Raw genomic sequence first — 26,999 nt, forward strand, 5'->3', positions numbered from 1 at the left:
ATTCTCGTCTGAACCCCTCAAAATGAGGGAGCCTCGTTTGCTCAGAGTGACTGCTGTCTTTTCCTGAAGACAATAAATGACATTGCCGCTATGAGATTTCAGCTATTACGTTTGGCACTACCGCAGAGACGAGGTTGGAGAGAAACAACAAAGAGGAAGAAAAAAGAAATGCGAGATGAAGGAAGCTGTTCCAACAAAGAAGAAAGAAGCACAACAAAGGAGAAAAAAAAAGAGAAGAAGAGGAAGAAAAAGAAAAAGAGGAAAGGAGAAGGGAGGTCAGTGCGTGGCTGAGAGAGCCCTTTGTGCTAGAAAAACAAGACTTGAGAGGGAGAGAAAGATCTGCGTCTCGGACGAGGGATCCGACGTTGTGTGCAATGGAGTGTGGGGGGTAAAGTAGTTGGGGTAAAGAGTGTCCATCTTGCAAGTGTGTGTGCGAGTAGGAGGAGGTGGTGGTGGTGGAGGGCTACCGCTTCTCGTCGTCGTCGGCGTCGTCGTCGGCGTACGAAGAAGCCGGCGGCGGGAGCTGGAAGTCGTTGGTGGCGCCCTGCCCCTGCCCCTGCCCCTGTCCCTGCCCCTGCTGCTGCTGTTGCTGCTCCCTCTTCTTGCGGCTGCCTTCTCCGCCGACGGGCCCCAGCGCGCTCCCGCTGGCCGACGCACCGCCATTGGCCGCGGTATCGGCGGCCATCATGGCTGGCGTGTAGGCGAAAAAGGCGCTGGTGCTGTCGGCAGGCGAGGCACCCGTCAAGGAAGACGACAAACCTGCGCTCGGTGTCCCTCTCCCACCGGACCCGCTTCCGCCACCACCACCACCGCCGCCTGTCCCTCCGCCACTGCCATTACCTTGCTGGCCCGGATGCCCCGACTGGCCCTGCTGGCCCTGCGACCGACCGGGAATGTTGGTGGGCTGGGCCTGGTCCAGCATCGTGTAGCCGCCCGCGAGCCCGCTGCCAAACGGGTTGGGCATCGACGAGAGGTCGAGGCCGCCGTCGCCGTACTGGCCTGCGCCTGCCTGCCCCGATCCTGCGCCACCACCACCGACACCGCCGCCATGATGCCCGCCAAACGGATCCTGGAAGCCAGCAAACGGTTCACCAAACGCATAGTTGCCCGCTGCGCCACCCCCTGCGGCGCTCGTGGGGAGCTGCTGGAAGTGCTGGTAGGAGTGCTGGTAGTTTGGCTGCTGCTGGCCTGCAGCATCGGACGACGACGACGAGGCATTGGACGAGGGCCCGGCGATCGAGGTGAGGTTGTTGGCGGCGGGAAAGGGCATGCTCTGTGGCCCGCCGAGGTGGGCGGCCGACTGGGCGGCACCAAGCGGCTGCGACGTGGGCCCGCCGAGGGAGGTGTAGCTGAGGTCGTAGATGCTCTGGATGCCCGAGGCACCGGGCGCCATCGAGAGCGAGGCCGACGACGACGACGACGACGACGACGAGGCGCCCATCGAGGGATCGAAGCCGTCGTTGACGCTGTTCTCCATCATGCGCATCCGCCGCGCCGTCGAGTCGGACGAGGATGCGCCGCCGCCACTGCCACTGCCGCCTCGCCCACCGGTCCCGACGCGCGAGTGGCCGTTGATATTGCTGCCGCCAACGCCGCTGCCTCCTGCGCCGCCGCCACTGCCACCACCACCGCCGACAGACACAAAGTCGTCGAGGGCGCCAGTGCCGTCGAGGCCCGGCAGGCTCATGCCCATGCCGTCAAAGGAATTGTGCGACGAGGGAGGGGCCGAGTGGAAGTTGATGGGGCTCATGCCCAGGCCGATTGGCAGCTGGCCACTGGGGCTCTGCCTGCTGCTGCTGCTGCTGCCGGCACCGCCGCTCGGACTCGCACCCTGGTCCTGGGAATAGCCAGACTGCTGTTGATTCTGTTGCGGCTGCTGCTGCTGGCCAAAGTTGATGTAGGGCTGTGACGGTGTCGAGGCATGGTTGGCGTGCTGGCTCGAGGGACCCCGGCTGGAGACGGGGCTGCCCCGGCGGCTGGGTGCACGGCTGTTGGCCCTGCTCGTCGCCGTGCTGAGCGGGCCCAGGCCGTCGTGGGCGGTGCGTCCAGAGGCAGCAGAGCTGCTGCGGACATGGCCACCACCACCACCGCCGCCGCCGCCGCCGCCGGCCGAGGATGCGCGCTCGCCGTTGGCGGCCTTGACGACGCTCGCGACGCGGCCCTCCTTCCACGCGTCCTGGGCCTCCTGCGACAGCGTCCACCAGCTGCCCTTGCCGGCGGCCGACGAGGGCCGGGGCACCTTGATAAAGAGGTTGCCCTTGATCGAGAGCGTCGACTTGATCCGGTTCTTGACCCGTGCCTCCCAGTCCTTGCCAAAGGCCCACTCGCGGATCTCGGGAAACTTGCTGCACATGCCCTCAAACAGATCCTGGATGACCAGCCGGCCCGTGTCGGACTCGGCAATCGTCTGGCAGATCATCTCGGACCAGTTGAGGCGCTTGCCCGTGATGGCGCTGGCGGCCACGCGCGAGTTGCCGCCGATGTTGCCGCCGGGCGTGGATGCGCCCGTGGCTGTGCCGCTGGCAAAGCCTGATGCTGGCAGCCGCTTGTGGCTCTGGCCGGGGCTCGACGCTGCGCTGTTGGGCATCGACCCGCCGATGGGGCCGTTGTAGTCGGCCAGGGCCTGGCTCAGCGCGTGTGGGTTCAGATGCGCGGGGAGGGCCGTGCCTGGCTGGCCAAAGAAGCTGTTAAAGGCCGACGGTTGCTGCTGCTGTTGCTGTTGGTGCTGCTGTTGTTGCTGGTGCTGCTGCTGCTGCGACGGCTGCGCCGCGGCGGCAGCTTGGGCGGCATACTGCGACAGCTGCGCATTGGCATAGGCCAGCGCAGACGCCTGGTAGGCTGCCTGTGGCTGTCCAGTCTGGATGCCCTGTGGCGGCTGGGGCTGTTGTTGAAACGGCTGCTGTTGCTGCTGCTGTTGTTGCTGCCCCTGCCCCTGGCCCTGCATCCCCGGCTGGAAGCCGGGGATCGGGCTGCTCGTCCCCGAGAGGTACGGCGACATGGCGGCGGAGAACTGTTCGGCGCTGAAGTTCATGATGGGCCCGCCCGCCGTGTGCGGTGTGTGCTGCGAGCGAGGCGTCGCGTGTGGATGAGACCGGATGGATGTGGATGTGGCGGAGTGGGATGGGATGGGATGGGATGAAATGCGAAGCGATGGGCTGAGATGGATGCACGCGGATGCGTGGATGGAGAAGACTCGCTTCGCTTCAGCCTGAGCTATATGCTGCTGTCGTTGTTGCGTATGTTATGCGGCCTCCGCCCGTTCCGCCAAGTCTGTGACGTCCGTCTGTCCGCTCGCCTGGATTGACGCGCCCTTTCTCTTTCTCTCTTGCTCGTCTCGTCTCGTCTACTTCTCTCTCTCTCTCTCTCTCTCCACAAGCGGCCAATGCGCGCGCGCGAGTAAAAACGTCCGTCTGAGGGGCCCCCTTTTGCAAATTGGCTAATCGACGGCTATCCTACCCATCCAAGCAGACAAGAAAGCGAGGAGAGACGCGACGATGCGTGTGGTCTAGGTCGGTGGTGGGAAGCGGATCAGATGTGGCCGACGGGGAAAAAAAGAGGGAGCAGGATAGCGAGGGAGGGGACGTGCAGCTAAGCAAGCAGTAGCACCGGTACCAGCAGCCGCACCCAGCAGCTGTAGTAGCAGCAGCCGCACCAGCAGCAGCAGCAGCGGGCAAAGCAGGCCATTTCAATTAACAAAAAGGGCCCCCAGAGACAAGGATAATAAAAAGGGCAATTAGAAAAAAGAGAGAAAAAGATGAAAAAAATAAAAGGCGTCTTGCAGAGACAGAGGCGCGCCCAGCCCAGGGGGGAGCCGAGCCGAGGCTTGTACTGCCTCTGTACCCTCGCTCTGGCCTGGCCTGGCTTGCCTTGCCTTGCCTTGCGCTCTCTCTCTCTTAGAAAGTCGAGGCTTCACGGCATAGTCCAGAATCGCCAGATCGCCGGTCGACCCTCGCGCCGCAAGCTAGTGCTTCTAGTGGGCTAAACAAGGGCGATCCATTGTGTAGCAGCACATCCTAGGCGAAGGGTGTAGTTGATTGGTGGCCAACTTCCTCATCGAGGACCCCGACAATACAGTGTGAGACCGAATACAAAAATGGGCCGCTGTGGCTCCACCCTGGGCACCTTGGCCAGAGAAGTTGCGCGCGTCGTCTGATTTTCTCTTTTTCAATTCTCTACACAATAGCTTCTCTTGACTGCTGCTGCTGCTGCTGCTGCTGCTGCTCACTGAACAAGCCAAGTAGACGCCGTCGTCGAGCACACAAGCAAAGAAACATGCTACCGAAGCCATATGTGAATAGCTGCTTTTTTGATCATGGGGTTCATGACGAGGGAGTATGACGACTTCACAGCCACCCTTTGCGGTTTTGGTCTTTGTAGTAGTGTGTGTGTGTGAGTGAGATGAAAGTACAGAGAAGAGTGTGTGAGAGAAAGTGAACCAGGCGTAGAGAGTCTCGGGGTCCGAGCAACGAGGGAACAGATAGGTATGCATCTACTCCTCCTCCTCGTCGCCAGCCTCGTCGCCACCCTCCTTGCTGGCAGCGAGTCTCTCGCGCTTCCTCTTGCCACGGCCGACACGGCCACCACCGAAGGGCGATGTGAGCGCAAAGTCAATGTGCTTCTGGCTGTCGAGACGGACGACAAACGAGGGGACGTTGACGATCTGCTTGCCGACGCGGATGTGGCGCTGGCGGATGAGCACACGGGCGTGGTGGACCGACTTGGCGAGGCCGGACTTGTAGACCTGCGTCTGGAGGCGACGCTCGAGGAAGTCCTCGATCTTGAGCGCCAAGACGTAGTCGAGCCTGCAGTGGTTCACTCAATCGTCAGTCAAGAGAGCACTTTTGCCTGCCGTATAGTGGGAACAAACACACCTCATCCTCGTCTCGTCGAGCACACCGATCCGCACCAGACGGCGGATGATGGCATTGCCCTCGAAGAGACGCTTGGGGTCCTTCTCGTCGAGCTTGAGCAGCTCACGGGCAGCACGACGGATCTTGGAGAGCGTCAGGGCAATTCGCCAGATCTCTCGCTTGTTGCGCAGACCGTACTCTCCGGCCAGCTTGAGCTCCGAGTCGAGACGAGCGGCCTCAAAGGGGCGACGGGGCACCTTGTAGGTCTTGGAGTGGTTCCTGGGAGCGCGAGGCATCTTGACCTGTTGGGTGTCACTGACTGTGTTAGTGGAAAGGAAAGACAGCTCTTCATCCGGTTGTGTGCCTCCTCCTCCTCCTCATCCTCGGTCCGTCCTTCTCTCGCCATCTTCGTCTTATCTCATTCCCCTCCTGGTTCGATCCCCATTCCCAGCAGCCTTCTCGCCTGCGCCTGTGGCCTTCGCACCTTGCCTCGTACGTCGTCTCTCTCGCCCGCCGAGACACACAAGCCCAAGTCACACCGCCGATGCTCACCTGTCGACGGAACCGTAGTCGTGATCTTGAGGAAGTTGACAGAGGAAAGGGCAGTCTCCCTCTCCGTCTCAATTTCCAAGCGGGCGAAGAGCGGCGCGCGCGTGCTCGCGTGGTGCTGCGGATTCGACCCTTTTTTTTCCTTTTTCCCTCTGCGCATTTGAATTTGGGGAGACACGTGATTTAAGCCTTTCTCAGGTCAGAGAGAGAGGAAGGCAGACGGCCTCTGTTCGTTTTTCGCGGATTCCTTCAACGACGACCAAGACCAGACCGACAAGGTGAGTTTTGATGTCGACGGATGTGCGACAGACGGTGGACACGGAGGAAAGGCGTGCGGAATGTGGTCATGGCAGGCTGCTGTGAGGGGTGACGAGGAGTGCTGTTGGGATTGGAAGGGAGCCTTCCCACAGCGAATAGGAAAGGAAGACGAGGTGGAATGGTGGGCAAGGTCGGGCGCAGGAAGCGAGCGGTCTGAATTGCTCGACGATGAGAATTAACAACGAAAGCTGGGGGGGATGGCTCAAAGAAGGTCGAGAAAGAGAGAACATAGGCTGACCAGTCGCGGACAGATGCCTCACTCGTTTGGTTACCGCGCGCGCACGCGCGACCTGTTCAAGCGCGACTTCCGCAAGCATGGCCCCATCAAGCTCTCGACGTACCTGCGCCCCTACCACGTCGGTGACATTGTCGACATCAAGGCCAACGCCGCCGAGCAGAAGGGCATGCCCCACAAGTACTACCACGGCCGCACCGGTGTCGTCTTTGGCGTCCAGCCCCGGGCGGTCCAGGTCCTCATCTACAAGACGGTGGGCAACCGCAAGATTGAGAAGCGTGTCAACCTGCGCATCGAGCACGTCAAGCACTCCAAGTGCCGCGACGACTTCTTGAACCGTGTCAAGCAGAACGCGGCAAAGAAGAGCGAGGCAAAGGCAAAGGGCGAGAAGGTCAACCTCAAGCGCCAGCCCGCGCAGCCGCGTGAGGCCAGGACGATCCAGACGAACAAGAACAAGCCCGAGACGCTTGCTCCCCAGGCCTACGACACCTACATCTGATTCGTTCGCTCCCTCGTCCTCCTCCTCCTTCCTCCTTACATGTACTTTCTTTTCTCCCACCAACCAAAACTCACCGATACGGCAGCATACAATCAATGCGATTTATGATCCATCTCTTGTTGTGTCTTGGCTCCGTTTCACTCGAGACAGCGGTCTCATTTGCATCCTGATGCCGGTCACCGTTCAAAAATCCCGACTGTGGATTGTATCAAAGTTGAACATGTAAATTGTGTATATGCGCAAGTTATACAGATTGTGATCTTAAGCAGAGCGACGAGGCAGCAAGCAGTACAGCAGCAGAGAGAAGAGAATACTACCAAACAAAAGAGGCGGAGCCTAACAGGCCGTAAGGCGCTTGGCAATCGAGACCTTGGCCAGGCTGTTCCAGCAGATTTGCACCTCGTCGGGGCTGTTGATCTTGACCATGGCTGTGGTCCAGCTGGCGTCTGCGAAGCCCTCGCGGGCGAGGCGGCCGACGGCACGGAGGAGCCTGCCAGGTGCAATGGCGCCGCGAACGCCGCCCAGGTGCTGCTGGTGCTGACTGTGCTGGTACGAGCCTTGCCGTTCGCTGGGCCCGGCGAGCGGCCAGGGCGTCCAGGTGCGAAAGCCGTCGCCCAGGGGTGCGCGCCACTCGGAGTGGACATCGCCGCGTCCATCGCCAAAGCCAAAGTCGCCGTGCGGGCCCAGGACAAAGGCGCGGAAGCTGACGGTGCCCCTGGGCACATTGGCGTCGCCCGTGACCTTGATGCCCTCAATGACCCGAGTCGGCGGGTCGCGCCGCGCAATGGCCCGCGCCGCATTCTGGCCCAGCAGCCGCCGCAGCTCGGGTGGCCGCAGGCGCGGCTCAAAGTCCCAGAAGCTACCTCCGTTGCGATTGTCGTCGTCGCGCGTCGGGTTCTTGCTATAGCTGCTGTTGTTGGTGTTCTGCTTCTTCGTCTGCAGGAATGAATTGTCGAGTTCGTCGTCCGCTGCCGGCTCTTCAAAGTCGTCGGGTGTGAGGAGGCGCGAGCGGAGGTAGATGGTCTCGAGACCCCACGGCCCGTACGACATGGCAAAGAGGCCCTCGAGGCTGTCCCAGTCAAACTCGTCGCAGGCCGGATCCAACCGGCGAGGTGGTGCGACGTGCATGTACCGCTCGCGCTCGCCTTGGCCTTGGCCTTGGCCTCGATGCTGGCCTCTGCCACCGTCCATCGACGTGGCAGTCCCGGCCGAAGGTGCGATCCTCCTCGAGAGCGGGCGGATGGGCCGGCGCGGCGGATTGGCAATCGGGTAGAAGAGGGGCCCATGGAGCAGCGGGTGGGCCAGGTGGGGCCACGGTCGGTAGGGCGGCGCAGGCGACATGACTAGCGCATCGACCTCGACATCGGGTCCGTCGACGAGGAAGCGCTCGTGCGGCGGCCTGCGCGCCGCGGCAGCAGCAGTCTCGTTTCCTCGCTCCAGATCCCGCAAGGCGGGCAGCAGCGCTGGCGGGGGAAAGTCGGAGGGGTGCTGAGGCATGACGAGTGCGCGCGGCCCGCCAGGTCGGTGGTGATTGGCCTCGCGGTAGGGCCGACGGCGGTGTATGCGCAGCTCCACTCGCTTGTTCTTGGAGAATGATGACGACGGCGAGGAGGAAGGGCACGTGAGGATAGCGCCCGACGAGGGGTAGACGACGTGTCGGACCTGGCCGTGCTGCTGCGACATGGGTGCGTCTCCGCCGCGTGTGCGTGGGCGCAGCACGCCGACGTTGACGACCTCTTCGCCGTGTTGTTCGAGTTCTTCTTCCTCCTCGGCCTCGTTCTCAAACCCGTCGTCGTGCTGCTCCTCGCCCTCGTCGATGGGGACGACGTCGTCGTCGTAGTCGTCGTCGTTGCGGACCGAGGAGCCAAAGACCATCTCTCTGGCGAGGCGCGAGGCGCGTTGGGCGACCGTCGTCGCACCGCCGTCGCCCTGCGCCTTGTAACCAGTCTTTTTCCCACCACCGCCACCACCCTTCCAGTCGCGCCGGACGACATCGCTGGACCGTGTCTGTGCACCCGCAGCCTGCACGTCGCACCACCGCGCCGCCCACAGGCGCTCCGTCTTGACGCCGACAAAGGCGACGTCGACGCTGATCTGGCCCTCGAGGGTGGTGCCCTGGGAGCTGATCTCGACCGAGTGGAACCACTCGTGGATGTCCTCGGCGGGCCGGGTGCGCTCGACAAAGGGAAACGAGTTGACGGCGGCCCAGCCTGCGTCGCGCGCGTCCTCGGTGCTGGTGTCGGTGCTATTGCCATTGACACTGGAGCTCGTCGTCGTCGTCGATGGGTGTCCTCCTCGCCCCCGCCCCCGGTCCCGCCCACGCCCACGCTTGCCCATGCCATGCAGCCGGTTCACTGCCTGCACTCTTTCGCACACAAACGCTGGCGTCGTTCTTCTGCTTTTGTCATCACCGTCGCCATCACCACCCTCTTCGTCGGACAGGGGCAGGCAGGGGTCAAAGACGATGCGAATGACCATGCCCCACGAGGGCGCATCCGAGGCCCACCAGCCCAGGAGCCGGTCCATGGGCCGCACGAAGCGGAGCCACACCTCGTGGTAGCCCCGTGCGCCCTCGAAGCGGGCAGCTGTGCCAGCGCTAGGCCCTGGCTCAAACTCGGGCCCGTACTCGGCCTCGGCATCGACATCGGCCATCGTGACGGGCCAGTGGTCCCGCGTCGCCGGGCTCAGGTCTGAGCTGACGAGGCCAAACGCGGCGTCCCAGGGCAGCGGCGCGTCGACGATGGCGCTCACGTTGTGCGACTTTGCTGGCGGGCTCGCTGCGAGGTGGTGCTCCGTCAGTCTGCGCCAGAGGCTGTGTGATGCCGCGATGCCATGTCTTTGTCAGCTGTGATCACGGCAACGCGAGACGAAGCGCAGCAGCAGCAGAAACACTCACGCATCGTGCGTCGCCCAGCGCCGCAAACCTCTGCATGTTGAAGCCGCCCGCTGCAGCGACAGGCCGTCGAGGTGGCTGAAGACGTCGAGCAGCGCCTCGGCGGGCAGCGATCCAATCGACGCGGGCTGCCTCATCGCGTTTGTTCGTTCCTTTGCGTTCGCCCGGCTAACAGAGAGCAGGCGTCAATCTATCGAGGAGTGGGGGTTTGCGCGCGCCCTCTCTCTCACTATCGAGACGGCGGGCCTGAGGGGGTCCGACCCTCTTTTATTGAAACCCAGAAGGGTCACGACCGCGAAAAACGCACACACTCAAAAGAAGCAGAAAAAAAATAAAGGAGTAATATGACCGATCGGCGTAGTAGTAGCATGTGGAGTGGAGTCTGACACAGAGATCTGACCGAGACCGGCTAAGGATACATTCAAGTCAGCGAGCGCCACCACTAACGACTTTTGCCCTCGAAGACGTCGCGCCTTCTTTTGATTGATTAATCATGAGCTAGCACAGGGGGGGGATGACGATGTGCGAATAGAAAAGGCGAGGAAGGGAAAAAAAGGGTCCAGCTCCGGTAAAGTGAGCCGTTTTTGATCCCTTGTCCGCGCACCGGCTGAAGCGAACAACAAGTGGCGTGGTCGGGCTGGCTTGTGCTCTTGAGCACGACCCTGTCCTGCTTTCGCAGCTTACCGTGGGCCAGGTTCCGTCATTGGCTGCTTGCCACTTGCCGTCCCAAGTCGCACTGCTCTGTTGCCAGCATCTCCCTCTCTTATCTCCTGCCTGTGTTCATAGGTTTGCGAAATCCTCTCTACAACCCACCTTGCTCTGTGCGTGTCGAGCAGGTCGATGGATGAATCAGAGATGACAAACACATCTGTCTGACTTTGCTTGACATGACGGAAATTTTAGATAATTTCCTGGCTTGGTAACCCCACGGCCCCCGCCCTTCTTCGCGGCTCTCTTAGCTCGCACGGACGGACGGATGGATGGATGACAACGACGACGACGACAATGCCAGACGCAGCACCTGCACCGAACATGGACGCGCAGAGCAACGGCAAGGCGGAGGGGTCAGCGGGGCAGCGAATGACGTCCGAGGAGCGCCACTACCTGCTCAAGACGCTCGTGTGCATGCAGATGGCCCACGAATGGGGCCTCCTCGAGCAGCCCGGCATCCTCGCCCGCTTCGGCCCGCCCTTTGTCGACCGGGACACGGCCAACTCGGACAAGGGTAGCGACGGAGAAGAAGGCGAAGGAGACGACGAGGCGAGACCGGTGATCCTGCGCCACATGTTCCAGGTCCATCTCCGCCGCTTTCCCGGCCTGGACACGGCGCCGCAGAGCTACTGGCGGAGCGTGATTGCGCCCCTGTTTGACTTTCTCGCCACCGACGCCGGCTTCAGCTCCAGCGTCGAGCGGGGCCAGTACACGAACCGGCGCCTGATCGCGCTCGTCGTCACGCGCTACCTGGCCACGTACTTTGCACGCGGCGTGGGCGTGCGCGGCGCGGGCGAGACGCGCGGGCCGGGCAAAGTCAAGGGCGACGAGGCCCATCCCTGGCGCGGGGCCGGCAAGCAGTGGGGCAAGGGCACCGTCAAGCGCGGCCTCGACCATCCCGTGCGGCCGACGAAGCAGGAGAATGCAGCGGTGCGTGGCCTTTTCCTCGACAGCAGCGGAAAGCAAAGCGAGAAGGAGGAAACGGAGCTCTGGGCACTGGGCCTGGACCACGTCGAGGCGATCCAGCGCGACTGGTGCGCATGGAAGGAGAGCATCATCGAGTCCGAGGAGGGCCTCGACGAGACGCTCAAGCTCCTCGAGACCAAGCACCTCGACAATCTCCCGCCGCGCTTCCGCAACGCTGCCGAGTGGGTCCGCCAGCATGTCGCCTTTGTCCTCTGGACCGTCTTCACCACGTATGCCGGCCGCGACGAGATCTTTTCCATCCTCAAGACTGTCCACGGTCTATTTCCCTACTGGTGCGTCTTCTGCTACTCTTGACTCTTAGTATATGCTGACGACGGGCTGGGCGATCAGGGGCGCGCGGCAGCTGCTCAAGATCGCCAATGCGCAAAAGATGATCAAGGCCATCATCGACCTCGTCCTCGCCCGTCCGCTCGGCTATGTCGACTCGCTGGGCCAGCGCATCTGCTTTGTCGTCCTCGACGCCCAGATTGCCAGCATCGAGCGCGGCCTCCTCAAGCCGCTCCGGGCCGCCATCGCAGACGAGGGCCTCTGCCGCGCGGTGGAAATGTATGCGGCCGAGCGCACCGCCGAAGACCGCACGCGCATCGAGCGCCTCGCCGGCGACAAGCACATTGATGTCCTCGCCTCTGTCTTGCTCCACTACCGCCCCAGCCAGAGCGGCAAGGGCAACGGAAGTCAGTCTATCGACGCCAAGCGCGTGCAGGAGATGCACGAGGCGTACGCCGCCAGCCCGCAGCTCCGAGCCAACATTGACCAGGCCTATCCCGCCACCTGCGCGCAGGCAACAGAGAAGCGCAGCGCCGCCAAGTCCAAGTCGAAGCCATCGTCAACGTCGTCGGCCTCGGCCTCACTGCGAGACGTGTCGCCCGAGGCGCTGCGGTTTGCGCGGCTCAAGCTGCTCCTGCGCGATGCGCTGCGCAAGCGCGACCGCCAAAAGGTCCTTGACCTGCTGCGCGGGCCACGCATCCCCACGGTGCTCAAGACGACGCTCGAGCAGGTCTTCTACAAGCTCATCTACGACATTGCCCTCGTCTCGGATCTCTCGAGCCGGCTGCTCGACGTGCAAAACTTTCTCGACGACCTCATCCGTACAAAGGCTGCGGGCAAGGACGCCATGGAGGACTGGGTCGCACTGTGTGCGCGCCACGAGCAGAGCTTGTACGTGTTTGTGCACGAGGTGCGCGATGCGGTGCAGCCCATCTTTGACTGGTGCCAGACCTGCCTCGACTTTATGGCCCTGGCCACGACGACGCCGGCCAAGCCCCAGGACAAGCAGGCGAAGCGCATCGAGGTCGACCTCGACGAGCTTATGGCGCGAGCAGCAGGCGCTGCAGCCGGCGGTGAAGATGACACACTGCAGCAGCTGCGCGGCGAGATACGCCAGACGACCGAGTACGTGCGCCTGCAAAAGGTGCGCACAAAGATCGACTGGGCCGGCCAGGCCGTCCGGTGCGTGCGGCCCGACAGCGTGAGCCCGACGAACCCGCTGCGGAAGCGCGCCACAGCCGACGACGACGATGGGCTGTTTGGCGCAGAGCCCTCTGAGGCGCTGCGGGCCTCGACGCGGGACGTGGGCGGCCTCTTTGGGCGCTGCGTGGGCCACTATTCGCGCGACGACGGGACGACGGTGCCCGGCCGCGGCACAGAGATGGCCGAGGTGCCCTGGGCCTACTTTGACGTCCCCGACCCTCTCGGCCAGCACCTGGGCCAGCCTGCCGCTGCTGCCTCTGCTCCGGCATCGCAGCGAGCATCCACACAGGACGACGGAGGAGGACTGCTGCGGTACGAGCCGCGACAGGAGGGCCAGGTCAGACCGCCGAGTGTGCTGCGGACGCGCCTGGCTGTCCTGCCACAGTTTCGCCGCGCCATGCTCGCCTGCCTCCCTGAGCGCTACACCTGATCTCTCGCCCTGCCACACCTGCCTGTACTTGTATACCTCTCTTTGCTTTGACGTACTGCACTGCTTTGCATTCTTGATCTCTGTCAGTCCTTTCAGAATGGCGAGGGAACAGATGTTTGCTCTACAAGGTAGAGATAGAAGGTCGATTTCAATGTGGCAAGAAAGGGGTACTACTGCTACTGCTACTGTATGTGTATAGACAAATGAATGGATCTCAGACGCTCTCGTAGCCGCCGCGGGCGGCGTCGTGCGCGGCGCCTCCGCGCTCGGCTATCCTGGTCCACCAGGCGGGGAGCTGCTGCGAGGAGTCGCTCTCGCTGGCCGAGGCGCGATCGCGGCGGTCGCGCAGCATGGCGGCGACGAGCTCGTCGGACGCTCCCTGGCCCCCCTGGCCCTGGCTTTGGCCCTGTCGGCCGAGGGAGTTGGTGAGACGCTCGAGGTAGAGGCGCTCCAGCCCATTGAGGGCATGGCCCGTGTCGCTCATGCCCTCCTCCTCGCCGTCTTCTTCGTCCTCGTCGTAGCCGTCGCCATCCTCGTCGTCTTCGTCGTCGTCGTCGTCTGAAGCCTCGTCGTCCTCCATCTCGCCGTCGTCCAGCTCACCATCCAGGCCGGCGTGAGAGAGGCCGTTGGGGTCGTTCGGCGTCAGCGTCGCAAAGCGCGAGAGGTCGAGCGACGAGCGCTGGCGGAGCGGCGGCGGCGCAGGGGAAGGGTCGCGCGAGGAGATCGAGGACGACGAGGCAGACGAGGCCGAGGCCGAAGCAGACGATGACGACGCCAATGAGGGCGCCTGGGCACGGTGCGACGAGTCGGACACGGGCGGTGCCTGCGCAACCGAAGCAGGCGTACGCGCGTCGACGGTGGACATTGCCTGGCGACCCGACTCGGGCTCGACGCTCCACGCTTTGCCGCCGCCGTTGTGGAACGTCGTCGAGGGTGACGATTGAGTTGGATTCTGCTGCTGCTGCTGCTGGCCTCGGTCGTCGGCGGCAGCATTGAGCGCCGTGCTCCAGGCGCCGATGTCGAGCGAGTTGGCGAGCGCGCGCGGGCTGAGGGGCGCATGGTGTGGGACTGGCGACCGGCCCAGAAACGAGGGCAAATCCATGTCGTCGTACGACATGAGCGCCAGGTTGCCCTGGGGCCACGACGAGGTGGAGCCGGGGCCCGTCTGGCTGGCCGACGAGAGGCCAAAGTCAAAGGCCGTCGACGAGAGGTCGGGGAGAGACTCGGCATAGGAGGCGAGGACGCCGTTCGCCTCGTCGTCCTGCAGCGCGCCCACGCTGCTGCCAGCCGTGCTGCTCGTGCCGCCGCCGCCGGCAGCCGAGCCGTCCTCGGGGTCGTGCGAAGCCACCGAGGCCGAGCGGGCGCTGTGGCTGCCGCCGCCGCCTCCGCCGCCTCGCTCCCTGATCTCGTCCAGTCCCGGCTGCAGCAGCTGCCCCTGCTGCCGCCCCTGCTGAAGCTGCGACGATTGAGACCGGGGTTGAGACGGGAGCTGCGACTGGTTTTGGAGCTGGAATTGCTGCTGCCAGAGCTGCTGCTGCTGCTGGGCGCGCCTGATAAAGTTCCACTGCTCGTCGTCGCTCTGCTGCTGGCTCCTGAGCAGCATGGCCTCGCCCAGCGCATCCGTAGACCGCCTCCTGCGGATCGCTGGCGACGAGGGTGTGGTGGCCTGGAACGGCGCCTGAGTCTGGCTCGGCGTCTGGCCTGCAGCCTGTGCTGTGGCGCCGACAGACGTAGCGAACAGATCCGAAGGCGTGGACGGGTATCCTTGGACCAGGCTGGGAAAGAGGGTGAGCGAGAGGTCGTCGGCCGAGTAAGGGTATGGGTATGGGTTGTTTCGGTAGGCCGACTGGAGCATCATCTCGCTCAGCTCGGCGCTGGCGCCCAGCGTGGCGGCCGCAGACTGGGGCAGCAAGCCCCGCGGTGGGTTGCTCATCCGCCGCGTGGCGCCGCTGCGACTGAGGAGCTCGTGCACCGACGGCGTGCCTGGCTCGGCGCTCCCTGACCCAGGCCGCGGCTGGCGCTCGTCTCGCTGCTGCTGCTGGTTCTGCTGCTGCTGCTGTTGGCTCTGCTGCTGCTGGTTCTGCGCCTGTCGCTGGCTCGAGTGCGACCGCTGCTGCTGCCCCTGCTGCTGCTGCTGCCTAGGCGGCTGCGACGGCGGCTGTTGTCGCTGCTCGTTGGCATTCTGCTGGTTGAGCTGCCGCTGCTGCTGCATCGAGGCCATGCTGACAAAGTCGGCCGGGGGCGCCTCGTTGAAGTCGAGGCCCTCGAATGCCGCCGGACCACGGTGAAGGAGGTCGCCGGCCCACTGGTTGTGCTCGTGGTCTCGCCTGAGGCCCTGGCTGAGCTCGGGCGGCGAGGCAAGCGCAGCCTGCTGCTGCTGCTGCTGCTGCTGACCCTGGCCCTGGCCCTGGCTCGCACTCGCCATGGCGGCCGCTGCAGCCCACGAAGGATTGCCGACGGGGTCGAGCAGGTCCTGGAACGAAGCGACAGAGAGGGCCTTTGCCGGGATGGCGCCGAGGCCAAAGTCCGACGGGCCAAAGGAGCCGCCGCCGCTGCCGCCGCCATCGCCCTGCCAGCTGAGCGGTCGCGTCGGCGCACCACTAGCAGCGCCACCACCAACACCACCACCACCATCGACATTCATGGCCTCCTCCTCCTCCTCCTCCTCCTCCCCGTCCGTCGGCGACTTCGTGCCCCTCGCTCCGCCCGTCTGCCCGGTCTGGGCAGCGTGCATCGCAGCGGCCGACGAGGGAAAGGTGCCCTGGAGCAGCTCGGTGGCCGAGTGGTTCTGCATCATCGAGTCCATCTGGTCCAGGTCCATCGCCGACAGGTCGTTCTGGCCGTCGCTGCTCGACGCCTGGAGCCACGAGGTGAAGCGGGGCGTCCATCCAGCACTCAGGCTGTGCTCCAGCGGCGGTCTCTGCTGCTGCTGCTGTTGCTGAGTAGCGCCCTGCATCGCCGCAAGCTGCATCGACTGCTGCATCGACTGCTGCATCGTCTGCTGCATCGACGGCTGCTGCTGCTGTTGCTGTTGTTGTTGTAGTTGCTGCTGCTGCTGGGCGAGGCGCTGCTGCTGCTGCAACCGACGTGCGGCTGCGTGCTGCTCGAGGTGCTCCTTGTGTGCGCGCTTCGACGCGGAGCGAGAGACAGAAGCAGCAGCCTCGCAGCCAATGTCGTGCGATGCCACCTTTGTCGACGTCTTCTTTGAGCTCTGCGTCCGTCTCAGCCCCGTCGCTGGCATCGCTGTCCCCGCTGCTCCTGCTGCTCCTGCTGCTCCTGCTGCTCCTGCTGCTCCTGCCGCTCCTGCTCCTGCTGCTGCCGCCGCTGCCGAAGCAGACGACGGCGAAGCTGCCGGCTTGCTCGATGGCCCAGCGCCAGCGGGCATCATGAGCGAGGTGAAGCCAATGTGCTGCTGCAGCTGCTGCCTCTGGAGCTCCTGCTGGTGGTCGTGGCGCGGCGCATCGGCAGCGGCAGCCCCGGCGCCGTTGGAGGTGCTCGAGAGGGAGCGCTGGAGCGAGGGCGCGCTGAGGTTGCTGCTGCTGCTCGCAAAGCTTCCTCCCGAGCGGTCCTTGGCATGGCGCTGGTGGTGGTGGTGGTCGACGGCATAGTCGCTGAACTCGCTGTCGCTCTGCTCGCTCATGCTCACCTCGGCCGAGGCAGACTGCGAGATCGTCGAGGCCGTCGAGGCTGTCGACGAGTAGGCTGGCCGATGGTGGTGGGCCTGCATCGCCGTGGGGGCAGACGACTGGGCCTGCAGCTGCAGCTGCAGCTGGTGCTGCACCTGCTGATGCACTTGCTGTTGATGCTGCTGCTGCTGCTGCTGCTGTGGCGACAGGGACGACGAGCCAAGGACGGACTGGGCAGACGAGGCAGCGAGCGTCGCCGCCAGGTTGGCGCCCCACTCGGGCGGCAGCTGCGCGACGCTCGACGACGTGCTGCTGCTCTGCCGGCGCTCCTTCTTGGGCGCCTTGCTCCGGGGCTTGTACCCCGCCTGCTCGTACAGGCTAGGGAACGCATTGCGAAAGCGGTCGCGCAGGTCCGTCGACTTGCGCTTGCCCTCAAAGACGGCGTCGCGCGCAATGATGGCCCAGTGCGACCCGTGCTGCTCGTACCCGCGCCGCAGCACCTCGTCCTCGGCGGCCGAAAAGGGCCTGCGCTCCTTGGTCTTGCCCTTTTCAAAGATGCTCTTGCCGTCGGGGTTCTTGCTCCGAACAGCCCGGCTCATGTGCGTCTTTGCGTTGGGGTACAGCTCGTGGTAGGCATCGGGAAAGTAGGTCCGGAAGCGGTCCTTGAGGTCGCCGGGCGTGCGGTCGACAAAGACGGGCTTGAAGTCGTCGTCGTTGAGAATCGTCTTCCAGTTGCCAATGCCGTGCTGTCGAGAGAGAGAGCGCATACAATCAGCTTCCCTCTGCAGTCTTGTCTGCTAGAGCTAGTCACTCACCTTGTTGCAGCCATCGACGAGTGCCTGCGTCTCCTCGGGCGTCCACATGTGCCGCTCGCCATGGTGGCCTGTGCTCGACTGCCTCCTCGACAGGCCCTCCTTCTCGCCGTCGCCAGCTCCTCCTCCTGCTCCTCCTGAAGGCCATTGCTGCTGCTGCTGCAGCTGCTGGTTGGGCTGCTGCGCCGCCAGAATGGCCGTGGCCGTGTCCTGGAGCGACGACATGGAAAACGACGAGACCGTGGTCCAGTCCCCGCCAGCGCCGTTCTTGGACGTGGGCATCTCGTCAAACGACAGGGCAATGCCGGAGCCTGGGCTCCTCTTTGGCTCTACTCCCGATGATGGCGGCGCCGGCGACGATGAGGAAGAAGTCGACGAGGCGGGGCCCGATGGGGCCTGGTGGTTGTTTGACTCCAGCAGCGGTTCCGACATGCTGAGAGATCGACGACGACAGAGGAAGTTGTGGAGAGGTGGGGGCGACAGGAGGGCCAAGGCCCTCGCTGCCTGTGCCGTTTGGCGTGCGAGGCTAGAAGCGCGTGATGGTGCTGAGTCCTCCGACGAGGAGAGAGGGATAGAAGGAGGGGCAAAAAGCAGGGAGAGGGCCGGGGGATCAAGGGGCAACGAGGGGAGAGAGAAGGATGGCTGACGCGACTTGACTGGGGCAACGTGCCCCCGTCTCAGAGCCGCCCCGACGAGGCGAGTCGATCCACCATGAGAGAACTTGCACTACTTCGTCCACGCCTCAATCGCAGCGATTCAGCCCAACGGGTATGGCGAGCGCGTGTGGTCTGACGGAGAGTAGTGACGATTGGGAAGGGAAGAAAGGACAAGGGGACGAAGGGGGTGAACTGGGGGGGCTGCAACACGCTTGGCCGTGCGAGCCAGACTAAATCTGTCTTTTTTTTGCTTTCTTTCTTTTTTCCTCCCTTGCCTGCAGCTGGGAGAAACAAAAACAAAAGGAAAACGGTCACGGACCAAAATAAATCAAAAGTCCCAAGATGATCTGAGGGAAAAAGGGAAAGATGATTCAACCCGGCAGACTTTGCCTGCCTGCGGCCAGGAGTCCGTCATTCGGGGGACCGGTTTCCAGTCTGGCTGGCAGTTGTGTGCATGTCACGGGGCAGGCGACGGACAGAAGCCGAGCGATTGAATGAATGCAAAGGGCTTGACCGAGGCAGAGGCTCTCGTCGTTCAAAAAAAAGGCAGGTCAAATGAAAATGCTAGCCAGTCCAGACATGTCTCGCATTTGAGTGAATCAAAGCCACGCGACACAACGATTCAAAAAAGCCAACGACTTCTCGGGACGGAGCTTTGAATTTTAAAGCGAGAGCACGCGCTGTGCGCGCGCACCGTCAAGCCCTTTGCCCTGGGCCCATGGTGAACGATGTGCGCTCGCCTGTTCCTTTCGAAAAAAAGAATGGCAGAAGCGATCGTGCGCTGCGTATGCGGGTCCCGCTGTTGCGTCACTGGACATTGTCTTGCTTCCTGACTGGCGAATCGATCTGGTTGGTTGTTGAGGGGGCCTGGCTTGGCGACGGGCGGGCGGTGCATTACGCTCCGGGGGCGTATCTCTCCTAGGTACGGATTTCCGTACGGTTCATAAATATTGGCAAAAGCCTTGATCTAGGTGCCCCTGTATCCCTCCTCTATCCTCGTCGCCCACGGTCAACCCATGCCAAGGAGCGCAATGTGGCCGCCCCATGGCTTGCTTGAATGGGGCACACAACGATGATCCTGTTTGCCAAGCGGCAGAGGCGCTCACAATGATCCACGAGGCTGACACGCTCCTGTCGAATTCTTCACGGTGAGAAATATCCTAGACGATGCAGCCCCATTACTCGCCCGCCCAGACCCGAGCAGTGCCTCACGCCCCACTCCCTTTGACAATGTCGTCACTTCCTCGGCTGAAGCTCGGGCGCAGTCTGTTACGGGAGAAATAAACAAGGTACGCCCATTCCTATTTTTTCAGCCCACGTAAGAGTGGCAAAGGGCCATGGTATAAGTACCACTGGGGAAAGCAGACTCGCCACTCTCTTTCCTCCTTTCCTCAGAAGAGCAATCACCAGCGCTGGTCGCCTGCCTGCTCCTTCCACACTCGTCGAAAAAAGCTCCTGGCGAGCACATTTTCTCCTTTCGTTTTCAATCTTCCCCACTTCGCAAGCAAAGCACGAGGCCTTCTGACATGAAGAACAAGAAGGCCACTGCCGTCGCCTCTACGGCCGCTCTAGCCATGGCAGCTGCGGTGCAGGCAGCCCCCGCGGTGCCAACTTCCTCTAGCGGTCAGAACGGCGATGCTGCATCTGTCATTTCTTCGCTTATTGCCGAAGCCAAGCCGCTCCCTATTCCTCCTCCTCTTCCTCCCAATCACCCTCATGCTCCCCTTGTTGTTCCTCTGGGAGTGGGCGCTGCGATCCCCACGATGTTGGGTGGCGAAGAGGAGGTGATTCACCTCGCGCTGCCGGCTCACCACCGTGAGCAAGGCCCTCTCCACAGCCATGCCCATGGCGAAACAATCCTGGTGCCCCTCAATGGCCTTCCCGGCGTCGAGATGAACGAAGCGCTCGTTGGCGTTCCCATACGCAAGATTGGTCACCGCAGCCGCGTACACTACCGCAGCGGCAGCCCCACCTCGCGATCGCCCGACAGCAAGTGGATCGTCTGGCGCAAGACTGACGGCTCGTTTGGCACGACGAGCAAGGGCCACTTGGCCAATTTTGGCCAGGCCGGCGGCAGTCCACCGTCTTCGCCTCCTCGTCTTCAGCCGCAAACGTCCACGTCGTCGACGGTCGTCGCCGTCGTCATGCCCGAGCACCAGACCACCGAAGCGGAGGACGACTGCGAGAATGACGAGATTGAGCTCACGAAGCGAGCTCATCTCACCGGACTCGAGCCCGAGCCCGAGCCGCACGACAAGAAGGCGCTGCACTACTTCGGTCAGCCTCAGTCAAAGGGCGAGCACGAGCACGTCGACGGCGACGAGGGTCCCAACGACAATGACATGAGGGGTGACCTGTTCAGGCGCCGCGCATCGGCCCCTGCCAGTCCCGTCGCTGCTGCTGCCGCCAGTCTCGCCCGTCGCAGTCTGGTGGCCGACAAGGCAGACGAGGACCTCGCCGTCGCCCGCCGCAGCCTCTACCGCCTCTCTCTTGGTCAGGAGTCGCCGCGCCGTTATGACTTTGTCGCCGTAGGCAAGGATCACGACAACGACAACGACGACTATGACTATGAAGATGCCTTTTTCGATGAAGACGACTTCGACGACGACGCCGTGAGCATCCGCAGCCCGCTGACGGCGCACGGTGTCATCTTTGACGTGCCCACGGAGGTGCACCACCAGCACCAGCACCAGCACCGCCAGCCTCGTCAGCATCATCATCATCATCAGCAGGCACGGGATCTCTTTGAGACGCACGTCCGGCCCTTCCTCGGCAGGCGCGGCCTGACGGACGAGGTGCAGGCCCCACCTGCCAAGCGAGACTACCATTCCCACGGTCCACACTACCACAATAGCGGCAGTTACAGCCCCAACTCCATCGACAGCCACGGCGGGATGGGCCGCAGTCGTGGCATGTATAAGCGCGGACTTGACCCTCATGAGCCCCGCGAGCACGACGCCTTTGCCGAAGACGAGGGAGAAGACGAGCTGGAGAGACGCAGCCACAAGTCCGGGAGCGAAGCGGGCCGTAGATGGGGCCGCCCGCGCCACCACGGAAAGCGGAGCATCGAGCCAAGGGCCGTGGGTGAGTACGGTCCCGCAGAATGGGGCGGTCCCGGCCCTATGCCCGTAGAGAAGCGCTCGGTGGGATTGGACATGGGCAAACGTCGCAACATGGACCGCATCACCGACATGAATAGCGTGCGCGAGATGCAGCTTCGCGACGTCGCCGGCGTGGCGCCGCTGACCGAGGCCAATCTCGATCTGCTCCGTCGCACCGCCGAGTCCGAGTCCGAGCCTGCACAGCAGCTCGAAAAGAGGTGGCGGTTCGGCAGCAGACACAGCGACGGCTGCTCGACGCACGATCGCAATTGCCACAAGAAGGCCGAATCCGACTACTACAGTCGGCGCGACGAGTCGGACCCTGACAATCTCGACGGACCCCTCAAGCGTCGCAACGTCGAGCCGGAGGTCTACCCCGGACGCGGAAAGAGCAAAGCGCACCATGCTCCCAACGAAGAAGCGGCCACCAAGCCAGAAGGAGAAGAGGAAGAGGAGGAAGGCGAACGGGTCGAGAAGCGCTCGGTGACGTGCAATGCCCAGGGAGGTGGACGCTGCTTCGCCAGTGACGGTGCCAGCCAGACGAACGGCAAGCGCGAGGCTGCGGAAGCTTCTGGCATCCAGATGGAGAAGCGTGCGATGGCTGCTCCCGACTATCTCGTCACTAAGCGCCCCCTTGGCGGTGCTCGGCTGCAGAAGCGAATGGTGGCAGGTACTCCTCCTTTTTCCTCGGGCAAGTGTGGCCTTGGTTGTTCCCGTCGCCAGCGCAGCCAATTTGAAGTCAACGCAATGCCAATGGTCCACAAGCGCGGGCTGCAGGGCGAGCTGCCATTGCAGAAACGGTCTCCAACGAGGATGCAGACAAGCTAGGCGAGTAGATTCAAGGCGAAGAAGCTGGGTGCTGAGAAGCAGGCGGGCGGCAGCAACCTGGCGACGATGTCGATGACGAAGAAGGGTGGCTTCAAGACCGAGACGACCAAGCCCAATCCCAAGCGTAAGCCAAAGCGCAAGCCCAAGGTTGAAGCCGAGGCCAAGCCCGTGACCAAGCCCACGACCAAGCCCGAAGGCAAGCCCGAGGGTCTGCCCAAGGGCAACCCCGCCGAGACGGGCATGGAGACGGCGCTCTAATTCCTCCCCCTCCTCTCTCTCTCCCCCTCGCCCCGTTCCTCTCCCCATCTGTCTCTCATGTCATTCACTATCTCTCCATCAAGTGTCACACTCCAATCAAAAGCTTCGTCTGACTCAAATTGTCCCACTTTCAAGCGTGATTTGCAAGCGGCATGTGCGTGTTTTGGATTGCTGATGTGTGGCCGAGAAGATGGACAGGAAAAAGATGGTGGTGGTGGTGTTGGCAACATGCACAGGAAGAAAAAGGAAAAAAGGACGAGACAGAGGATTAATAGAGAGTTATGTACTGCAGTAAATGGGAGGAAAGAGAGAGAGAGAGAGGGAGACAGGGGTATCGAGGAGGAGGATGATTACATTGGCGTAGACGAGCCGGGCGTCCTTGAAGAGGGGGTAGCTCCACCCAGCGCAGCGAGGTTGGGCGAGCTGAGGTTGTACACCGTCGAGAGACGGGCCTTTGCCGAGAGGAGAGGCCTCTTTTTGCGCAGGTGCGCCTGGGCGGCACCCGCCGCATTCGGGCTGCCGCTGGTGTTGTCCGCGCTGGAGCGATGCAGGGGCAGCTGCTGATGCGACGAAACGACCTGGTCCGAGCCTGGCTCGACGCCTGCAAAGTAGGAGCCATCCTTGCCCGGCTGCGGGCCGGAGGCAGCGGTGCCGCGGGGACTGGCCTCGTCGGTGGGCGTGGTGAGGCGCGGCGTGACGAGGCGGAAGGTGCCGCTGCCGCTGGTGGCCGCCTGCACCTGCGGGCTCAGCAGGCCGCGGTGGAGTGCGCCTCCTTCAGCAGTGGTGGTACTGGAGCGTGCGCCAGGAAAGGCGTGGTAGTACTCGGGGGCAAACAGCTGGGCCTTGGCGGCCGCCGTCTTTGGCCGTGGCAGCTGTGCCGGCGGTGGGCGGCTGCTGGCGATGCTGCGCCGCTTTGGCGACCCAGTGACCGCAGCACCGTCGGCGGTGGTGGTGGTGTTGTTGGCAGCGTTGGCAGCATTGGCAGTGGGCGCGACCGGGCGCAGGGTCTCGGCCGAGAGCTTGAGCATCGCCGACGACTCCGAGTCCGACGGCGGCAGCTCGGCGTCGTGGTCCGGCTGGCCCAGGAGGGGCGAGGCCTCGATGGGCGTGGCGGGCGACGAGAAGCTGGCGTCGGAGTCGACCTTGTGAATATTGCTGCTGCTGCTGAGCACGCCCTCGTCCTCGTGTTCTTCTTCTTCTTCTCCTTCTTCTTCTTCTTCGTCCTCCTCCTCTCCTTCAGCAGCCAGCGCAGGCTGCCCCTCGTCGTCGTTGGCGGCATCGGGAAAGACAGAGTGGTAGCAGCTGTCGCACGCCCGCGCCGGCCGGTCCTCCTGGCCCTCCTCGTAGCTGGCAATGAGGAAGGTGTGGGCGCTGCATGCATAGCAGACGACGTGGCCACAGAGGCGGCAATGGTGCTTTCTGCGCCAGAGGCCAAACGCCTCGCTGCAGTTCATGCACCGGTCGGCGCGGCTGTCGGGCACCCAGACGGGCGCCTGGTAGTCCTCGAGGATGCGCAGGTTGCCTGGTCCTCGGCCGACGACGCTGCGAGAACCGGAACCGGAACCGTCACGGCCAACACCGTCACCGACGCCGACACCGCTGCCACCACCGCTGCCGCTGCCGCTGCTGCTACCGCCGCCACCACCACCGCCAAAGAAGAGGAGGGGCGCATGCAACGGCGACTGCGGCGGTGGCGACGAGGCCCTGAGGAGGGCCTGCTGCTGCTGCTGCTCCTGGAAGTCCATCGAGGGCGACTGGGGCGGCAGCGAGGCCGGCCTGGTCCACTCTGCCACCGATGCCTCGGGGATGGCCGCATACGCCGAGGGCGACGCAACGACGGCATGAAGATGCTGCTGTTGCTGCTGCTGCTGGTGGCGGGCATTGTACAGGCTGCGCCGGCGCTCGCGCTTGGCCTCGATGGAGTCCTCGTCGGCCTGGAGCGTGCGGCGGCGGGCGAGCCACTCGTCGCGAGCGTCGCGGATGGCATCGAGCCACTGCTCCTTTTCCTCGCGCGACTCGGCATAGACGGCAAAGCTCTTGTTGGGCGTGCGCATCTCGAGCGAGTGGCGCAGCCATGCATCAGGGCTCGCCGAGTCGTCGACGCCGACGACAGTGAGGTCCTGGAGGGCAAACTTGCCGCGAAAGTTCCACTGCTGGCCGTCAAAGGGCACGGCCGAGAGGCGCCGGGCCTCGGTGAAGGGGCTTGGCGACGACGTGGTGCGTGGCCTGGCCATGCGCTCGAGGTGGTTCGTGGAGGGCGACGGTGGTTGAATAGCAGCAGCAGTAGCCTTTGACTGCGACGACTGCGTCGGTGGCAGCGGCTGCGTCGGGGAGAGGAGCACGTGCCACGCAGCGTCGATGCTGCCCTGGCCGGCTGGCGAGGCGTAGACGAGGCAGTCGCTGAAGAGAAAGAACTCGCGCGGCTGGACATTCTTGCGGCAGGCCTTGAGCAGCGTCGCACGGCGCAGCAGCGAGCGGCCAGGCACGACGAGGGGCTCGGGCAGTCCAGCGAGGGAGCGCTGGATGCCGAGCATGGCGACGACAACCTCATGCTGGCGAATGTTGTCGTCGATGTATGCGGCCACGTGCTCGACGACATCGAGGGCCTTGGCCAGGTCGGCCCGGTCTGCGTGGTCGGCGGGGGTGGCCTTGACGAGGTCGCTGACGAGCATGCGGTAGCGCGGAATACGCTGGACGACGGTGAGCAGGTGGGCCTGGAATCCGAGGCCGAACCCAAACGCGTCCCGGCTCGCCCAGGCGGCGCGCTCCGTGTCTCTGAGCCAGCGCGCAAACGCGTCGTTGGTGCGGCGCTCGGCCTCGATGCGCTGGAGCGCGCTGCTGAAGTTCTTGACGTACAGCGAGTACATCTTGAGGAACGGCACGACGGGCACGAGGACGTCGCCGAGCCGGTCGCGCTCGGGGTCCCACGGTGGTGGTGGTCGTGTTCTCGCGCTCTTCCCTTGGCTCGGTTCGTCGTCCTTGTCGGTCTCGGCGGCATTGTCAATCTCCCTTTCCTCCTCGTCACTGCGACAACCGCGGCCCATGCGCTCCTCGAGGCGGGCAAGGAGCTCCTGGGAGAGATGGAGGATGTCGGCAAAGTTGGCAAAGATCTCGCCGAGGGCCTTTCGCGAGAGCAGCGGCGTCGAGGCCTTTGCCGTCGCGCTTGCCCTGCTCCGCGCGAGCAGCGGCTGGTAGTAGTTCTGAGGAAGACAGAAGATCAGCCAGGCGAAAACAAGATGCAAGGACGGAAAAGAAACACACCTCATTGATGAGCCGGAGGCTCTGCACAAAGACGCGCTCCGTGTCGAGGAGCTCGATGGCGACGCGCCGGCGCTTCTCGAGCTTGGCTGCGCGCTCCTCGGCCGAGCGGGCGACGACGGGCGTGGGCTCCGTCGAGGAGCGCTTGAGCTTGGCGCCCCGCCGGTGGGCGAGCGGGTCGTCGGGCCCCGCTGCTGCTGCTGCTGACGAGGCAAACGACGACGACGACGAAGACGGCGAGGCAGGCGTCGCGAAGCTCGGCACGCTCTCGCCCTCGGGCAGCGACTCGAACGAGGCGACGCTCATCATGCTCACCCGGTTGACCATCGACGGCATCGTAGGCAGGCTCGGCCGGCGCGACGACGAGGACGAGGACGATGAGGACGATGACTCGGCATCCATGCGCTGCTCGCCGCGCGTCCGGCCCTGGGCGAGGGCGTGGGCGCGCGGCTGGAGCGAGGAGCGGCCGTGGGGCGAGCAGCCGCGGCGGCGCGAGCTGGGCCCGATGCCCAGGGCCGAGGCGAGCGAGGGCGAGAGCAGGCCAGGCGACGCGGCCAGGTGCGCACCGCCGCCGCCCATCGACGACGACGAGGAGCTCGACGCGACCGACGAGGGCCGGCTGCTGGTGGTAGTGTTGGTGGTGTTGCTGTTGCTGTTGCTGTTGCTGCTGTTGCTCCGGGCCCAGGTGCTCCTCGCTCCTGCCGAGGACGAGGGCGCCGTCGACGGGGGACCCGACGAGCCCGACGACGAGGCAGAGGCGTCCATCGCTGCTGCTGCTGTGGTTGTCGTCGTGGTCACCTTGGATGATTCCTCCATCGATCAGGTCTGGATCGTGGGCCTCACGCTCGCATCTCAGCGCGCCCCGATGAGCAAGCCAGTCGCAGCAAATGGATGGATGAGCGGCCTAATTCCGTCCGCCAATGGTCCCTCGAGATCGAGACTGGGAGCTGAGGTTGAAAGGAGTCACGGCCAAGAAGACAGAAGGGTATTGGTTGTCGGAGCCGTCGTCGTAGTCGTTGTCGCCCGCTGGACCCCTCTCTCTCTCTCTCTTTCCGTCTCCTGTCCTGACCCTGCTTCTGTCGGTCGGAAATGAGGGTCGAAGCTGCGAAATCAATAAAGGGCAAACCGGACCGCGACGTCGGGCTAGTGCTTGCGTTGTTTGACGTCGGCGGACCCCTGAGCAGAAGGGAAACGAAATAAAATAAATAGATAAAATAGAATAAATAGTAGTCCTAGACCCATTGGCATTAGTCTACAGTCTCATCGAATTTGCAAAGAAACATTATGGCCCGATGATATGGTTCATGCGGTGCGAGGAGGCTATATCGAAGACGACTGACCGGAACCCTGGCCTTGGCTTGGCTGTGCTGTGCTGCGCTGCGCTGCGCACACAGGGGTGTCCCCGACCATCGTGGCTCGCTATCTCTTGTCCCTTCCGCCCGCCATGTGGCGCCCTCTTTGCTCCGGCCACGGAGCGACGCCATCCTTAATAATTAACCGCGTCTTTGAACTAGCCCC

At 63.6% G+C, this 26,999-nt stretch overlaps 9 protein-coding genes across 9 annotated transcripts; 4 read left to right on the top strand and 5 right to left on the bottom strand.

Annotated features, from left to right (window-relative positions):
- The first annotated feature begins 48 nt into the window (after positions 1-48).
- On the top strand, positions 49-430 carry FA10DRAFT_197722 (hypothetical protein). Its single transcript, XM_025518416.1, has one exon. The coding sequence runs from the start codon at positions 176-178 to the stop codon at positions 395-397; it is 222 nt and encodes a 73-aa protein (XP_025374388.1). The 5' UTR covers positions 49-175; the 3' UTR covers positions 398-430.
- Positions 431-463: 33 nt separating this feature from the next.
- On the bottom strand, positions 464-3,031 carry FA10DRAFT_289262 (hypothetical protein; the record flags this gene model as incomplete). Its single annotated transcript, XM_025524271.1, has 1 exon — positions 464-3,031. The coding sequence occupies one exon, from the start codon at positions 3,029-3,031 to the stop codon at positions 464-466; it is 2,568 nt and encodes an 855-aa protein (XP_025374389.1).
- A 1,201-nt stretch (positions 3,032-4,232) lies between these two features.
- On the bottom strand, positions 4,233-5,444 carry FA10DRAFT_197793 (ribosomal protein S4). The gene is made up of 4 exons (XM_025518417.1): positions 5,403-5,444; positions 4,872-5,165; positions 4,541-4,802; positions 4,233-4,513 (listed from the first exon to the last, which is right to left on the bottom strand). The coding sequence occupies exons 2-4, from the start codon at positions 5,144-5,146 to the stop codon at positions 4,490-4,492; spliced, it is 561 nt and encodes a 186-aa protein (XP_025374390.1). The 5' UTR covers positions 5,147-5,165; positions 5,403-5,444; the 3' UTR covers positions 4,233-4,489.
- Positions 5,445-5,640: 196 nt separating this feature from the next.
- On the top strand, positions 5,641-6,537 carry FA10DRAFT_269792 (putative 60s ribosomal protein L21-A). Its single transcript, XM_025522879.1, has 2 exons — positions 5,641-5,677; positions 5,969-6,537. Exon 2 carries the CDS (start codon positions 5,969-5,971, stop codon positions 6,449-6,451), a length of 483 nt encoding a protein of 160 aa, XP_025374391.1. The 5' UTR covers positions 5,641-5,677; the 3' UTR covers positions 6,452-6,537.
- A 136-nt stretch (positions 6,538-6,673) lies between these two features.
- On the bottom strand, positions 6,674-9,665 carry FA10DRAFT_281946 (hypothetical protein). The gene is made up of 2 exons (XM_025523729.1): positions 9,348-9,665; positions 6,674-9,263 (listed from the first exon to the last, which is right to left on the bottom strand). Exons 1-2 carry the CDS (start codon positions 9,479-9,481, stop codon positions 6,788-6,790), a joined length of 2,610 nt encoding a protein of 869 aa, XP_025374392.1. The 5' UTR covers positions 9,482-9,665; the 3' UTR covers positions 6,674-6,787.
- Positions 9,666-10,349: 684 nt separating this feature from the next.
- Positions 10,350-12,942, top strand: FA10DRAFT_289266 (hypothetical protein; the record flags this gene model as incomplete). Its single annotated transcript, XM_025524272.1, has 2 exons — positions 10,350-11,314; positions 11,373-12,942. 2 exons carry the CDS (start codon positions 10,350-10,352, stop codon positions 12,940-12,942), a joined length of 2,535 nt encoding a protein of 844 aa, XP_025374393.1.
- Positions 12,943-13,156: 214 nt separating this feature from the next.
- On the bottom strand, positions 13,157-17,812 carry FA10DRAFT_289267 (hypothetical protein; the record flags this gene model as incomplete). Its single annotated transcript, XM_025524273.1, has 2 exons — positions 13,157-17,314; positions 17,384-17,812. The coding sequence occupies 2 exons, from the start codon at positions 17,810-17,812 to the stop codon at positions 13,157-13,159; spliced, it is 4,587 nt and encodes a 1,528-aa protein (XP_025374394.1).
- Positions 17,813-19,562: 1,750 nt separating this feature from the next.
- Positions 19,563-22,223, top strand: FA10DRAFT_262937 (hypothetical protein; the record flags this gene model as incomplete). Its single annotated transcript, XM_025520160.1, has 2 exons — positions 19,563-21,937; positions 21,974-22,223. The coding sequence occupies 2 exons, from the start codon at positions 19,563-19,565 to the stop codon at positions 22,221-22,223; spliced, it is 2,625 nt and encodes an 874-aa protein (XP_025374395.1).
- A 149-nt stretch (positions 22,224-22,372) lies between these two features.
- FA10DRAFT_281949 (hypothetical protein) lies at positions 22,373-26,649 on the bottom strand. Its single transcript, XM_025523730.1, has 2 exons — positions 25,485-26,649; positions 22,373-25,423 (listed from the first exon to the last, which is right to left on the bottom strand). Exons 1-2 carry the CDS (start codon positions 26,295-26,297, stop codon positions 22,574-22,576), a joined length of 3,663 nt encoding a protein of 1,220 aa, XP_025374396.1. The 5' UTR covers positions 26,298-26,649; the 3' UTR covers positions 22,373-22,573.
- Between the last annotated feature and the right edge of the window lie 350 nt (positions 26,650-26,999).

This window comes from Acaromyces ingoldii, assembly GCF_003144295.1.
Source record: "Acaromyces ingoldii strain MCA 4198 unplaced genomic scaffold FA10scaffold_8, whole genome shotgun sequence".
Classification (NCBI taxonomy): domain Eukaryota; kingdom Fungi; phylum Basidiomycota; class Exobasidiomycetes; order Exobasidiales; family Cryptobasidiaceae; genus Acaromyces; species Acaromyces ingoldii.

Coding starts and splice junctions, on each gene's coding strand:
- FA10DRAFT_197722 (XM_025518416.1), top strand. CDS start 176: ATGAAGGAAGCTGTTCCAACAAAGAAGAAAGAAGCACAACAAAGGAGA.
- FA10DRAFT_197793 (XM_025518417.1), bottom strand. CDS start 5,146: ATGCCTCGCGCTCCCAGGAACCACTCCAAGACCTACAAGGTGCCCCGT. Junction 4,803..4,871: donor CTCGACGAGACGAGGATGAG/GTGTGTTTGTTC, acceptor GAACCACTGCAG/GCTCGACTACGTCTTGGCGC. Junction 4,514..4,540: donor AGAGGAAGCGCGAGAGACTC/GCTGCCAGCAAG, acceptor GGTGGCGACGAG/GCTGGCGACGAGGAGGAGGA.
- FA10DRAFT_269792 (XM_025522879.1), top strand. CDS start 5,969: ATGCCTCACTCGTTTGGTTACCGCGCGCGCACGCGCGACCTGTTCAAG.
- FA10DRAFT_281946 (XM_025523729.1), bottom strand. CDS start 9,481: ATGAGGCAGCCCGCGTCGATTGGATCGCTGCCCGCCGAGGCGCTGCTC. Junction 9,264..9,347: donor CGCTGGGCGACGCACGATGC/GTGAGTGTTTCT, acceptor GGCATCACACAG/CCTCTGGCGCAGACTGACGG.
- FA10DRAFT_281949 (XM_025523730.1), bottom strand. CDS start 26,297: ATGGAGGAATCATCCAAGGTGACCACGACGACAACCACAGCAGCAGCA. Junction 25,424..25,484: donor GCCTCCGGCTCATCAATGAG/GTGTGTTTCTTT, acceptor TGTCTTCCTCAG/AACTACTACCAGCCGCTGCT.